This window comes from Beta vulgaris, chromosome 9 (assembly GCF_026745355.1).
Source record: "Beta vulgaris subsp. vulgaris cultivar EL10 chromosome 9, EL10.2, whole genome shotgun sequence".
Taxonomy (NCBI): domain Eukaryota; kingdom Viridiplantae; phylum Streptophyta; class Magnoliopsida; order Caryophyllales; family Amaranthaceae; genus Beta; species Beta vulgaris.
The window spans coordinates 7,064,972-7,077,841 of NC_079210.1; the positions used below are offsets into that span (position 1 = coordinate 7,064,972).

General features: G+C 33.2%; 1 protein-coding gene across 2 annotated transcripts in view; it reads right to left on the reverse strand.

Annotated features, from left to right (window-relative positions):
• The window catches only part of LOC104902965 (ribulose-1,5 bisphosphate carboxylase/oxygenase large subunit N-methyltransferase, chloroplastic), a 14,114-nt gene extending 1,767 nt beyond the window's left edge, over positions 1-12,347 (reverse strand). The window contains exons 1-8 of one of the 2 annotated variants that reach the window (XM_010690921.3): positions 11,885-12,347; positions 8,314-8,477; positions 8,111-8,194; positions 7,962-8,019; positions 7,001-7,054; positions 1,223-1,294; positions 1,043-1,123; positions 399-571 (exon numbers count right to left, since the gene is read on the reverse strand). In XM_010690921.3, the coding sequence (XP_010689223.2) occupies positions 399-571; positions 1,043-1,123; positions 1,223-1,294; positions 7,001-7,054; positions 7,962-8,019; positions 8,111-8,194; positions 8,314-8,477; positions 11,885-12,256 (1,058 nt within the window). In that variant the 5' untranslated portion in view covers positions 12,257-12,347. Of the gene's footprint in view, positions 1-398; positions 572-1,042; positions 1,124-1,222; positions 1,295-7,000; positions 7,055-7,961; positions 8,020-8,110; positions 8,195-8,313; positions 8,478-8,954; positions 9,181-11,884 lie in introns of those variants that run through there. The other variant, XM_048635917.1, reaches the window with a different exon arrangement.
• Between the last annotated feature and the right edge of the window lie 523 nt (positions 12,348-12,870).

Consider the following 12,870-nt stretch of genomic DNA (forward strand, 5'->3'; position numbering starts at 1 on the left):
CTTCTTGAGCACTAATGGGGTATGTACTATGTAGAATAAAGCTACAAAGTAAGAAAACACAAGAAACAACAGTAATCGAGATTCCTGGTACTGGAGCAACAATACATTTGAGGTTGATTTCAGACCCTGATATACAACCAAAAAAAACATACAGCTTAGCTTTGTCAAAGAAATGAAATCAGCCAGTGAACTCGTGATGGAAGCTTAGCCCACCCGGGCCACCTCTAATTTCACAACTGGACAACACGGCTCACTATTCAGACCATGGAGAGGAAGACTTGAAAAAATCAGCATACAGAAGGATCACCCCCTACTTTATAAAACCTTTAGGGCTTCTTTTTATTGTGTTTTTTTATTGCTTATGTACTTGGTAGCTATTATGTACAATAGAAACTTACCCCGACAAGCCATACTTCATCAAAGCTTCCATCTTCTCCTTGTAACATTTGTCAGATTTCTTAAGTGACAATGACAATTCAGCAGAGTCAGAAGGATTGGTTCCTTCCTTAGGAACAAAACCATATGACAGCAATAGCTCCCCATTAGACTTCTTTCCATATGATATAAACACCTGTACCGAAGTTAAGAGAAAATAATTTCAGGTCTCAAAACCCCCCCTCCTTCAGTCCACCAGTATTGGGGCTGTTTTTGGTTCAGCATAAAACATATAGACCTGATGTTCTTTCAAAATAGTATATTTTCAACAGAAATCAGGTTTCAAGCTTCAAAATGCTTCCTTTGGTTTGGTTCGTCGCTATAAAAATTATGAGAGAAAAGGGATAATGGAAATATAGGGGAGAAGATTGATGGGAGGAAAGAACGGGAAGGTAAGAAAGAGGAAGGAATGTGGCCTTCCATCTCTCTATAAAAATAATCATTTTTGACCATTTGGAGAACTACTTTCCACCCTTGGGAAACAATTTTCCACCCTTAACAAAAAGAAGGAAAATGGGAAAACCACTTCTCCTGGTAAATTGAAAAATTACTGATTACCAACTTCTTAATCTAGTTCTGTAATAGAACTGCAATAGCTTCCATTTACCTGCTCACCTGGCTGGTATGGACGTCCAGTTGTGAAGACAATGCCCTCTGAAGATTTATCGTAATCCAAATATGTTTCCACCTATTAAAAAATTAAAATGTTTGAATAGAATTCGTATCTGACCAAAGTAGACCAAGTCCTTGCCCAGGATCTCTTCCTCTTTAGCATGAGAATATGTACCTCACAACTGTGGTTGAGCATATCTGCCCATGGTACCAATGCCACCTTACCATCCATTGAGGGTAATCTTACCTGCATTTTCAAGAATTTTCAAATAATGTTGGACTTTCAGGAAAACATGCAAATTTCACCAAGTCATTATACAGTTACTACCACAGGTAATAAATGTAATATGCCATTAGTAGTGACCATGCATTTCGGTGATGATAAATCATGGTCGGAAATGAGACAACCAAAAAGATGAGAAAGTAAAATATTTGTAAAATCCTTGAAAGATCAACGGATTCAGATATTCAAAAGGTCTTATAACATGGAAATCAAGGTTTCTATATCAAACGAAGAATCTAACCGTCAATAAGAAATTTTGATTGCAATAGAGAGCACGAAAAGATATAACGTTCTCACTTCTTGAGCTTCATAAAGATAAACAGTATTAAATTGTCGAGATACTATGATTGGCAAACATTTGAAATATTTACTATGAAGAGGGTTCATAGGCATCTCTGCTGTATTGGATAATTTGCTGATTAGAGTAGCCTGTAGCAAACTAAGAAAGTTTTCGACGAAATGACTGCTGCAACAGAAGACCGGAATCCTACATTAAGGCTAAAGTCTGGGCAAATCTAGTGGAGCTTTGAACCAAGCTTTTCAAAGAGGTATTGTAGAGACGTACTCAAGATTCACTTTTTTTCCTACCTTGACAAAGACATAATTCTGATGAAAGAATTTTTCGAAATGAAAGATCATTCATAACTCCTATACAAAGCTTTGACCATAAATTCAAAAAATCTTAGTCATAAGCATAACCCAATTTTGTTATCCTCTCATGGTCAAAATTCATTATTTTGTAATGAGTGACATCAGGTTTATGTTACAGTTAATGAAATTCTAAGACTGCCAAATTAATATTAAAAAAATTGAAAATAAATAGAAATCTAAGACTGCCCAACCTCAAATTAATAAAGAATAATAATCCTGAGACAGTGCATCACTGACCCACACCACTATTCTAGACAAGCCAATCAGGCAGCATAATTCATGCACTACGGCCCATATTTCACATAGTGGTCAGAGTCTTTTGACTCGGCCATTGCTCCGCTTATTTATAAGGATGAGATTGGATGGGGAGTAGTTTGCACTCGATTAAAAAATCAATTTGGGCTTGTTTGATTCGACTCCTTATAGAAGATATAAAGCTGTTGAAATCAAACATCCTTACCAGGTATCAAATCCAAGGAACTAGTATTATTTGATTATAGAACTATCTTCCTTAGAAATTAACACATAACATAATCATGCCCCCAGTAACACGTGGAGGCACACGAGAAATTCTACTTATCTAGAACATCCTCTCCATTACGCAACTTTCCATGTACTCGTCTCATGGATAATTGTTTAAACAATGAACTTAACTTTTCCATATAATTTGGCCAACTGAACAATGTAATTTACATATATGAAATTCCAGTTTCATAAAACACACCATCTAATGCCTTGTCTTGCAAATTGCTTAAAGTAATTTGGTTTCTGTAAATTTATAACACTGTCATACACAGGTCAAAATCTGTTATTTTCCTAATATAGTTTATTTCTTTGTTGAAACAATTAATAGAAGATTTATATTACTAAATATAAATAATCATAAAAATTTACCAAACAAATACAACAATTGGTCATAAACTAATAGGAGTTTTTGGGAACGATTATATATGATTTAATCACTTTCCTTATTATTAAAAAATTATTATCTATTGTGATCATGTAAAATTATAGAAAGATCATACAAGGCGAGCACTATCGAATATTTTCCTTATATAATATTTATTTTCCCTAACAATGTAGAGAAACTTGGCGTTTGTACCAAGGGTTGAGTCCTGGGTTAATTAATTCGGCCTTATGTATTTACAATTTTACATAATTAGATAGAACTAGTTTTCCACCCGTGCAAAAATGCACGGGAAGTTTATTTTTTTGATTTAATTTTTTCAAATAAGAATGTGTATATATTATGTTATACATGGTAAAACACTGCAAGTTTACATGTAGCATTTATTGAAGAGGAAACACGAAAAAACCCTTTTATCTCAACGAAGTGAATGAACATCACAAATGAATTATTAAATGACAATAATAATAAGAGTATTTTAAAAACATTTTGAACCACGTCTTTGTACTATACATTTGTGGTAACATTTGAGTTTTCACGTTCTTTATCAGCTATTAATGTTTTTCAAACCCTTTTTGCTAATAACTCTTGATATGACAATATATATTTAAAATTATATAATACGTCCCTTGAAATCATGGTGTATCTATATTTATATAAATATGTAATGAAATAGTATAAACATAAAAGTAGAGCAGGCAACCAGCAAGTTGGGCTGGCAATCAGTTCAAGTTTGGTTGGATTTGCTTTCGGGTTTACTACACATTTAATAAACAGGTTGAAATACTCAACCCTGACCCGACCTATTTGATAAGCGAATTACCCGTTGAACCCATTTAATCATAATTAGTATTATACAAAAATTAATTATTTTCTTAAAAGTATATATGAGAGAGTTACTGTTGAAAGTATGCATGTTTAATATTTCTTATAATAATTGTGACCAATTTTAGCAATATTTACTTTTTTAACCAAATTTTAGATTTATCAATATATTTTTCGAGAATTTTCTACATATATGTAAGTTAATAAAGTCAAAGCATGTCAATTTCGAGTCGAAAATGTCAACCTCAACCTACCTGTTTAATCAATGGGTTAGAAAATCGGTCAAAGTTCCAACCCTAACCTGCTTATTTTGGGTTAGGTTCGGGTCGTATTTCGTATTGAGTTAGCTTTTGCAAACCCTACATAAAGTAGTGACATTATAATTTACACTGTATAGTAAATGTAAATTAACAAAAAAATTAAAGAGAAAATACATTTTTCAATTTAGTTTATTAAAAAAATAACATGTAACTCATCTTATCAAATAGACAATAAATTTCATGTATATTGTAATATATAAATTAATATATATTGTAATGTATAAAATTTTCTTCTAATATATACCTAAGAAATGAATATAGAAATATCAGTTATTAATGTTCATCAAACCCTTTTTGCTAATAACTATATAATACGTCCCTTGAAATCATGGTATATATATTTATATAAATATGTAATGAAATAGTATAAACATAAAAGTAGAGTAGGCAACCAAGTTGGGCTGGCAATCAGTTCCAGGTTTGGTTGGATTAGTGTTCGGGTTTACTAAACATTTAATAAACAGGTTGAAATACTCAACCCTGACCCGACCTATTTGATAAACGAATTACCCGTTTAACCCATTTAATCATAATTATTATTATACAAAAAATTTCATGTATATTGTAATATATAAATGAAATATATATTGTAATGATAAATTTTTCTTCTAATATATACCTAAGAAATGAATATAGAAATATCCTACACGATATTATGATCTTGTAATGAGAATCGTATAAATTAAAATGGGTTTAACCTTAAACAAAATAACTAAATGGGCTTGTTATCTAAAATGATATAATATTGTATTAAGAATAGTCTAAAATTGGCTTACAACCCGTGCGATGCACTATACTGAAATATAAATTATCTATAATAATCAGTATTATTATTATTATCCATATAAATGATTAAATGGTACTAAGTTAATAGCACATACATTGCTTAGGTTAATTTAATTAACTTTGAGTAACATTTAGTGGTTAAACTTGTTCGATCAAACTCGCTTTAAGCTCACGTAAATTTTCTTACAATGAATCTAATTGTTTATATCAATATTGTTACATATTAAAAAATATATCTATTCCCCTAGATAGCATGGTTTTCATTTGCGGGTCAGCAAAATATGTGCTGATAATTAATATTAATAACATATATCTAAGAAAAAATATGAAAACCCAAAATATTTCAATTTAGAAATTGAATATTTTGTGATATTTACATTAGAATCATGAAGTGATCATACACAACTAAATATTGAAATAATTTAGAAAGATATAAATGAGAAATAAAAGATTAGATGGCTTTTAAAATTTGTTACTATTGACTTGCGAAATAATTTACATCTTGACTATTTGAGAAATAATTTATATTAAGATTATCTGGACCCGTGCATAATGCACATGGATTTTTTTTAGTTCTCAAATAGTTTTTTTAATTCCAAAATTATTGGAATGACTACATTTAAAATTGAAAGATTATAAATTGTAAATTTATATTTCATGATATAATCTTTTCATTAGGGCTGTCAAAATTAAAGCTGATCCAATATGATAACCCGTCTCGAATCTAACCTAAAATTTCGGATTTGGGTTAAAATTTTCAACCTGAAAAAAAAGATGGGTCAGCCCAACCCGACCAGAAAAAATAATGGGTTAGGTTCAGGTTGAATTTTTGAACCTCAAAACAATCCGAATAATCTGACTTTGAAGTGGGGTCAAATTCAAGGCATGCCAACCTATGTTTATCTAACTTGTATTAGACCAAACTCGTTTCTTGAATATTCTAAATTTGATTAAGTTGGCATTTGAATTCAAGACTCACTCAATATGTTGAATTATTGCAATGATTAAATTTAAAATCAGGTCATTTTGGGTTGGTTTCGGGTCAACCTGAAATCGAAAAGGTCGGGTTGAAATTCTAATTTTCGACCTGAAATCAGATTCAAGTCAAGTTTGGATTAGGGGTAAGTGACCCGAAATAGAAATCAGGTGAACTTGAAATTAATCCAACTCGAACTTATTGCTACCCTACATTATTAATATAGACAAATGACACGTAAAGATAATTATTGTATACTACAATAACATCTAATAATAATGTACTCTACATGAGTAATAATTAAGCAATATAAAAAGTTGTGAAAATTATCATATCCGCAACTCCAAAATAAATTGTCTACATTATAAATCAAAATCTACGACTACGGGTAAGTTACATAAATGGTAATGTAAAATGGTAAGTTATATCAAATTAACATTGTTATTATTATTAGCAACTTTGTCGGAAATATACACGAACTAATATGATTGTAAAGTACTTCCATTTGATGAGTGAAACTTACCAAATTTATAAGATTGTAATTGATCCATTTTACACGTGGCACTAAAAAAATGAGAAGAGTATAATAATGACATGTGGCGAAATGAGTAATAGCTTGACACATAGGCAAATTTTTCTAGCTTTATATATATATATAGATTGGTTTGTAGAATCAATTTAGGCCTTGCTTTTGATACCTATCTTTCAAAAAAAAGCTAATAAAGTACCGCTGGTCTTGTAAGAGACCGCCTACTTTTAATTTAAAATTAGGCACCGGGCACCGGCCCATGTCCAATATAAAGAAGATGCCACCTTTTTTAATATTGTGACTAGTTTAATCTATTTAGGGACCAGTTTAATCTATTTCGTTATTAGTTTAATCTATTCAGTAATGATATTTTTTAACCCATTCAATGACTTGTTTAATCTATTTAGTGACTAATTTAATCCGTTTTGTAAGACTATTGAGTTATTTTTTGAAATTGTCTGTTATAGTTCGAGAATCAAGAAAACAAAGGAAGGCGAAGAGAAGGGATGACAAGAGTAATGTTGAGATAGAGTGAAATGGAATGGGCTTGTTAGAAAAATTCAGTACTGGGTTCGTCTAATTTTATGTTAAAATTAGACCGTCTATTCTAATAATTTGTGAATAAAGTAAACATGCTCCATGCCAATCCTGAGATTATAACAAATAATCTACATACCAATCGCGAAAAAAGGATGCCAAATGACCATCTAAATGTCTCCATATTGAAAACCTGCAGATTTAATGCACATGAAGAAATATTAGAGCCAGGTTACAAAACCACAAAAAGGTAAAACACAGAGATATAGCAAGATTCCAGACAGTTCCATGGATTATAACTTATAGATGAAGAATAAGATATAATAGCTAATTCAGATTATAATGATGAATTAGTTGTGCTGCACTACAACAAATGTATATAACAATCAATTAATAATACATCCACCCCATCAGCTTAATATATGACTTACTTACAATCACCACATTTACCATAACATGGCTCTTCGAACAAGAGCCCGGAGGAAGAAATTATGATTGGAGATCATGGTTCGAAAATGCAGTTTTGGTCAAGGTTTTGCGGGAATGGAACGGATACTTTCATTGCGGACCACGTCGCAGTTGTGTTAAATGTGAATTTATAGTCTTATTTGGATGTTTTTAATGATTGTAACCCAATTAATAATTATGAATAAAAGAACCTACTCTAACATAATAGAAAAAATGAAAATTTTAAACCCCAGCAACTAACCTCTCATAAAAATAAACATGAGATAAAAACCCATTATTTTATTGAACCCCCAACACTCCTCAAAATGGAGATTCATGGTTAATGAAAGTTCTTATCAAAAACAGATATACTCATAATTTTCTAATTAAGTTTTTCAAAAAAGAAACTAAGATATTATTACATTCATTTAGCAAAGGTATTGTTCATGATCAGTAGCATAATCAGTACAGTAAGAAAAACCTGCACATCAGCTATTGGCAAAGTCCCTCTGATAAGACCATATTAGACAGGTAGCAAGAAGCAGAGTCTTGCAATAAAGGTAGTTAAGAAGAAAAGCATCACTAAAATGATTGTAATAATGCATCAAGTTAAATGCAATTATTAAATTATTCATAAAGATTGATTTACATACTTCTTCAGGGAATAGATCAGGGTGCTTAGAGAATATCCTGAGCTTTAGATCATTGTATCTGCACAAGAATTAAAATGCAAGATTTAGAGAGTGAGTGATACTATTGAAGAATAATTTGAATTGATCAATCAATAAGAACCAAGCCTTACGTTCCAATTACATCATTACTCCTTTCAATAGCTCTTTCTCTAATCTGGGATGCTTCCAAATATCTATCCAGTTCTGAACGTGTCCTGAAACGACGTAGAGAAGCTGTAGGGGAAGACATTGAGAGTACACTCTTTCTGCGAATATACAGAAAAAAAGGAACTAATTAAGAATCATTTAACTGGATATTGAAGAATAAGCTTACCAGTACAAAAGTGAATAGGGTTGCCGAGGCAAGGCTGAGATATAATTGCTCCATCTTGATGAACTCATTTGACTTGCTTCACTTATTAGGTATGTTGCAAGCAGCGGCCAGTCTGGAACAGAATTCCTTTTTAACACTTTACCAGCCTCTGGGCAGCTCCACACCTGACATACAAACATGAAATAGATTCACGGCAAGCAAAAGAAACTGATATGCTAGCTGTACTCTGCTGATAATTTCATATGCTAGGAATTGATATCTTAGGGGGGAAGGTTATTTTAGGTGGTGTATTTATTAGTTAACCTGGGGAATAAGCTATGTAGTTATTAAGGGTTAAACTCTATATATAGGGGGTAATTAGAAAGAAAAAGTTTTGTTGAAAACTAATTGGTATTTGTGTGAGCTTTTAAGAGTCTCATGGGAGAGAACAAGCCTCTGGAAAGCTTGTAATTATCATTAATTTTCTGCAATTTCATCTTCTTAATATAAATCCATCTTTATGTCCTTATCATCATCTAAAACCAGAATTACCTATATGTGACAGTTCATAGCATCGTATCAGACTTGGAAAAATTACACAAAAAGACAAGATATCTGGAAGAAAGATGGATATCTCCAAACCCAAATACTAGCTAAATTACCAATATTATTTGCTCGCTTCTACTGTCATCATAGCTGTCTTGATCAATGATGGCAATTACTATAGATGAGAGAGGAAATCCTATATTCCTGTTTTCAGCCATCTTCTTCATGAGTCATGACCCATGATTACAAGATTGCCTCATCGAGATGTTCCCGTTGTTGAGATTACTGCTCAACATATTCCTCCTTACAACCAAGAGTACCTCCAGTAAGCTGATCAAAAACCTGTTGAAGTACTGAAGATGATCAGATGCCACTATCCTCAACACCCTGCTTCTTCTGCAGCAAAGCCTCAACAACTAAAGAATGTTCAGGATCTAAAAGACCCCCGATTACCCTCCTCACATAGCTCCACTGCTCCACACAAAGTGCCTAAGAAACATCCTCAGCCTCATTGAGGACTTGAACATCCTAAGACATGAAAATATCTCAGCTTTTCCGACAGCAAAATATCTTCTTCTTCATATAAAGAGCACTTATCACTGCAGTTGCATACCATTACTATAATCGTCAAGAAACACTTGCTTAAATTTAGTCCATTCTCTACCTCAGCAAAGGAACCATCAATATTTCTCCTTATCAAAAGATCCCAGATCTGGAAGAAGAAACCTATGGACTGACCTCAAACTCCCCTCTTAATATTGCCTCCAGAATCACCGACTATAACCTTGATACGAAAATAGAGGAAATCTGATCTTGTGGGTTAAGTTTCCGAGCTCCTTCTGTAGGATACCTATCACTTATGGGAGGATAATACATGGAACTGGATAGCTTTGATCCCTAAATAAGCACCTTCCAGAGGACTAGATAGCTTTGGAGTATCAGACCCTGGAATTGCTTAATTGCTGTAGAGTGAAGACGGTTTGGCAATTTAGTGGTGCACTTTGAAAAAAGGAAACCAATGTACCAAGGCCCAAGAGTTCAAGTTCCTTTTGTTTGAGGTTATTGTACAGCTGGAGCAAAACATTTTGGCTTAAAATTCTTACCATATGATAGTAGTTTGCTAAAAAGGGATTGGAAGTTAGTTACAGGCTAGGAATCCTTACTAGGCAAGAAAGAATTGTAATAGATAGGGGAGGACGGTAGAGAGAAAATTACACAGAAAATAGTGGATCAATTACTTGAGTCGGAGGGTCCTTAACCTCAGGAAAGTTAAAGGTTGTATTTGGAGGATCACACTCATCATTTAATACAAATGTTATATAGCCTAATTTCAGTCTATTCTTACTGTTATTGTTTGAATTCCATTGCTAAGTTCTAGTTCTTAGCATGGTTTAACTCCCCAGAGCAAAATTTTAGACTCTCTTATCCCTCCAGAAAAACCCTAACCTTTAAGTAACCCATTTGAATTGGTTTTGGCCTTAACCCACCCAAGAACTCTCTCAAATCACTGCTTCTCCAAGTATTTAAACAACCTTGCGTACAGTAGAACCTCCCACACCCATAGCAACATCACAGCCGACACAATTCCTCTATTACTGAGTACAGCAATAACGTCAAAGGAGTTCCCTTTCCCCCTGTACTTACAAGATCCCATTAGTAGAGGAGAAAGCCATCAAATAACAGTAAGGAAGAGAGGGAGAGGGTGTGTGAGAGGAAGGAGGGAACGCAAAAGTCAGAAACAGCATGAGTTTTTTTGTTCTGGCCAACTGTTTTGTACCCCATTTTAGCAAATCCTAGATGTGCTATGGTCTAAAAATCAATGATGGTGCCTAAGAATGCTGATTTAAAAGTGGGTGCATCAGCAGTAGAGAGATGAAGAAGAAACAAGAGATCATAAATACCCTTGAATCTCATTGATGAATTTATAATGCTGATTACTGATGTCAATGTGGCTGAAAGTCTCCTTGATCTTGAAGATTCTAAGAAAATAAGGCCGTAACTGGCACCATCTTTCTTGCCACAAGATGTGGGATATGGTCAATGATGCAATCATTGAAAGTGGCACCAATTTTATGTCAAAGGAATATGTTGATCAGATATTACTTAAACAAAGAGCACTGGCCCACATGAGGCCTCCGTGTATAATGTCTAGATCACATCGATAGACACTGCCACTTCATCTCTTCCATCGTCGGCCACTATCAAGATGAGCTTCCACATGAGACCATTTTAGTGGGAATCCAAGATGTCATAGTTTATATAAAAAGACACAGACTTTTATGGAAAAAAATATTCATGCAGTTATGTGCCTGTTGGTAAGAACTTTACTCTGATCCCAAGTCCAACCCAACAACATGTGGGCCAGTATCCTAACAAAGTCAATTACAGGAAGAGAAGGAGATCAAAGCAGCTAAGATGATCACACGGGAAAGCAGCTTTAGAACTCTGATGAACACTAACCTGAGACATGAACAGAAAGGAAGTGAAACACTATCCCATGTTTGGTTCTAGAATAGATCGACTATGGTAGGAAAGAAATCGAAGTGGTCTTTATTCCCAATAAACGGACGAATTGGGTGTAAAGAATCAACAAAATGTTGTCATCCCCAATTTGCTGCCAAAATCTTCCTTTCTTTCCTTTATAATTATATATAGCCAAACATTGCATTCCTTCTCATTTCTTCCACTAAACCAAACATAAGAAAAATATAAAATTCCACTCTCTTCTCTTCTTTTCCTTTCCTTTACTACAATAAAGCCAACATTTCCATAGGAAACGACTTTTTGCAGGCTGCAATTTCACAATATAATCTCTAATTGACCACCACAAAAACATGATCATCTTCAATTGATACTTTTATAAACAATAATTCACCCTTTTCCCATAATCACTTAAATTCAATAACCCATCAAACTAAAAAATTTCATTATCCAACATATAAACACACATCATTCATCACAAAAACCAAGGTATATATATCCTCTAAAATTCATCAAAAACCAAAAACAATAACAAGATAAAACTGTAATCAGAAAGAGAAGATACCGAATCCGCGGAAATAACAAGAGAAGGAGGAACAAAGAGGAGCTTCTCCCCCTTTCTAATATTGTTATTAGCAACAAGACCTCTCTCTCCAACATCCACCTTCTCTATCCTCATCTTCTGAGGGGGTAGACCAGACCCAGACAGCCATTTCTGCAACGCTTCGGCGTTTTCGACCGAATCGACTTCACATCCCCAAGGAATTCTGTCCACTGCAGTAAAAGGAGTATCAGTTGTGGAAATTGAGCACCTAATTTGGGAAGGACTGTTGAGGGTTTTTGTACGGAAGGGTTTTGAATATGGAAGATGATGATTTTGAGAAAACATGGAAGGGAGAAGTGTGCTTCGAAATATTACAGTTGAAGCTTCTGCCATGGCTGCTGATATGATAGAGAGAGAAAGAGAGCAGAGTAGAAAGTAGAGAGTGAAGAAGAAGAATGAAGCCTTATCTTTGGCCACCTCTGGTTGTTATACAATGTAACCGTTTTTTTCTTTTTTGGGACATTTTTACTGTGTTTAGAAATGGTAAATGCAAAGATTTGGATTACATTCATTTTGGACCTACCAATTTCAGAAATATATATACTTTGTTTTTTTTTATATATTTGCATCATTTCTTTTATATGAAATTTGCATAATTACCTAAAATATGCATCATTACCTAAATTTTGCAAATTCTCATATACTTCTCGCGGTATTTAACTACTAGTTGCATATGTAGTTATATACAAATGGACATATTTTTTTAATCTAAAATTATTTTGATAGAGATGTAAATTATTAAGGTTCTTTTGTAGATGTTATTATCTTTTTAAATTAAAGGTGAATGATTTTTAACTGTTCAATACCGCCACTGTAAAATTTGGTCGATGATTTAATAATTTTCTTTTTAGCGACTTTAGTATAGTTCTTTAACAATTATAAATATTAATAAACCATATTGTTTGAACTTTGTAAATATGAAATACTATGTGTATCACGATATATTA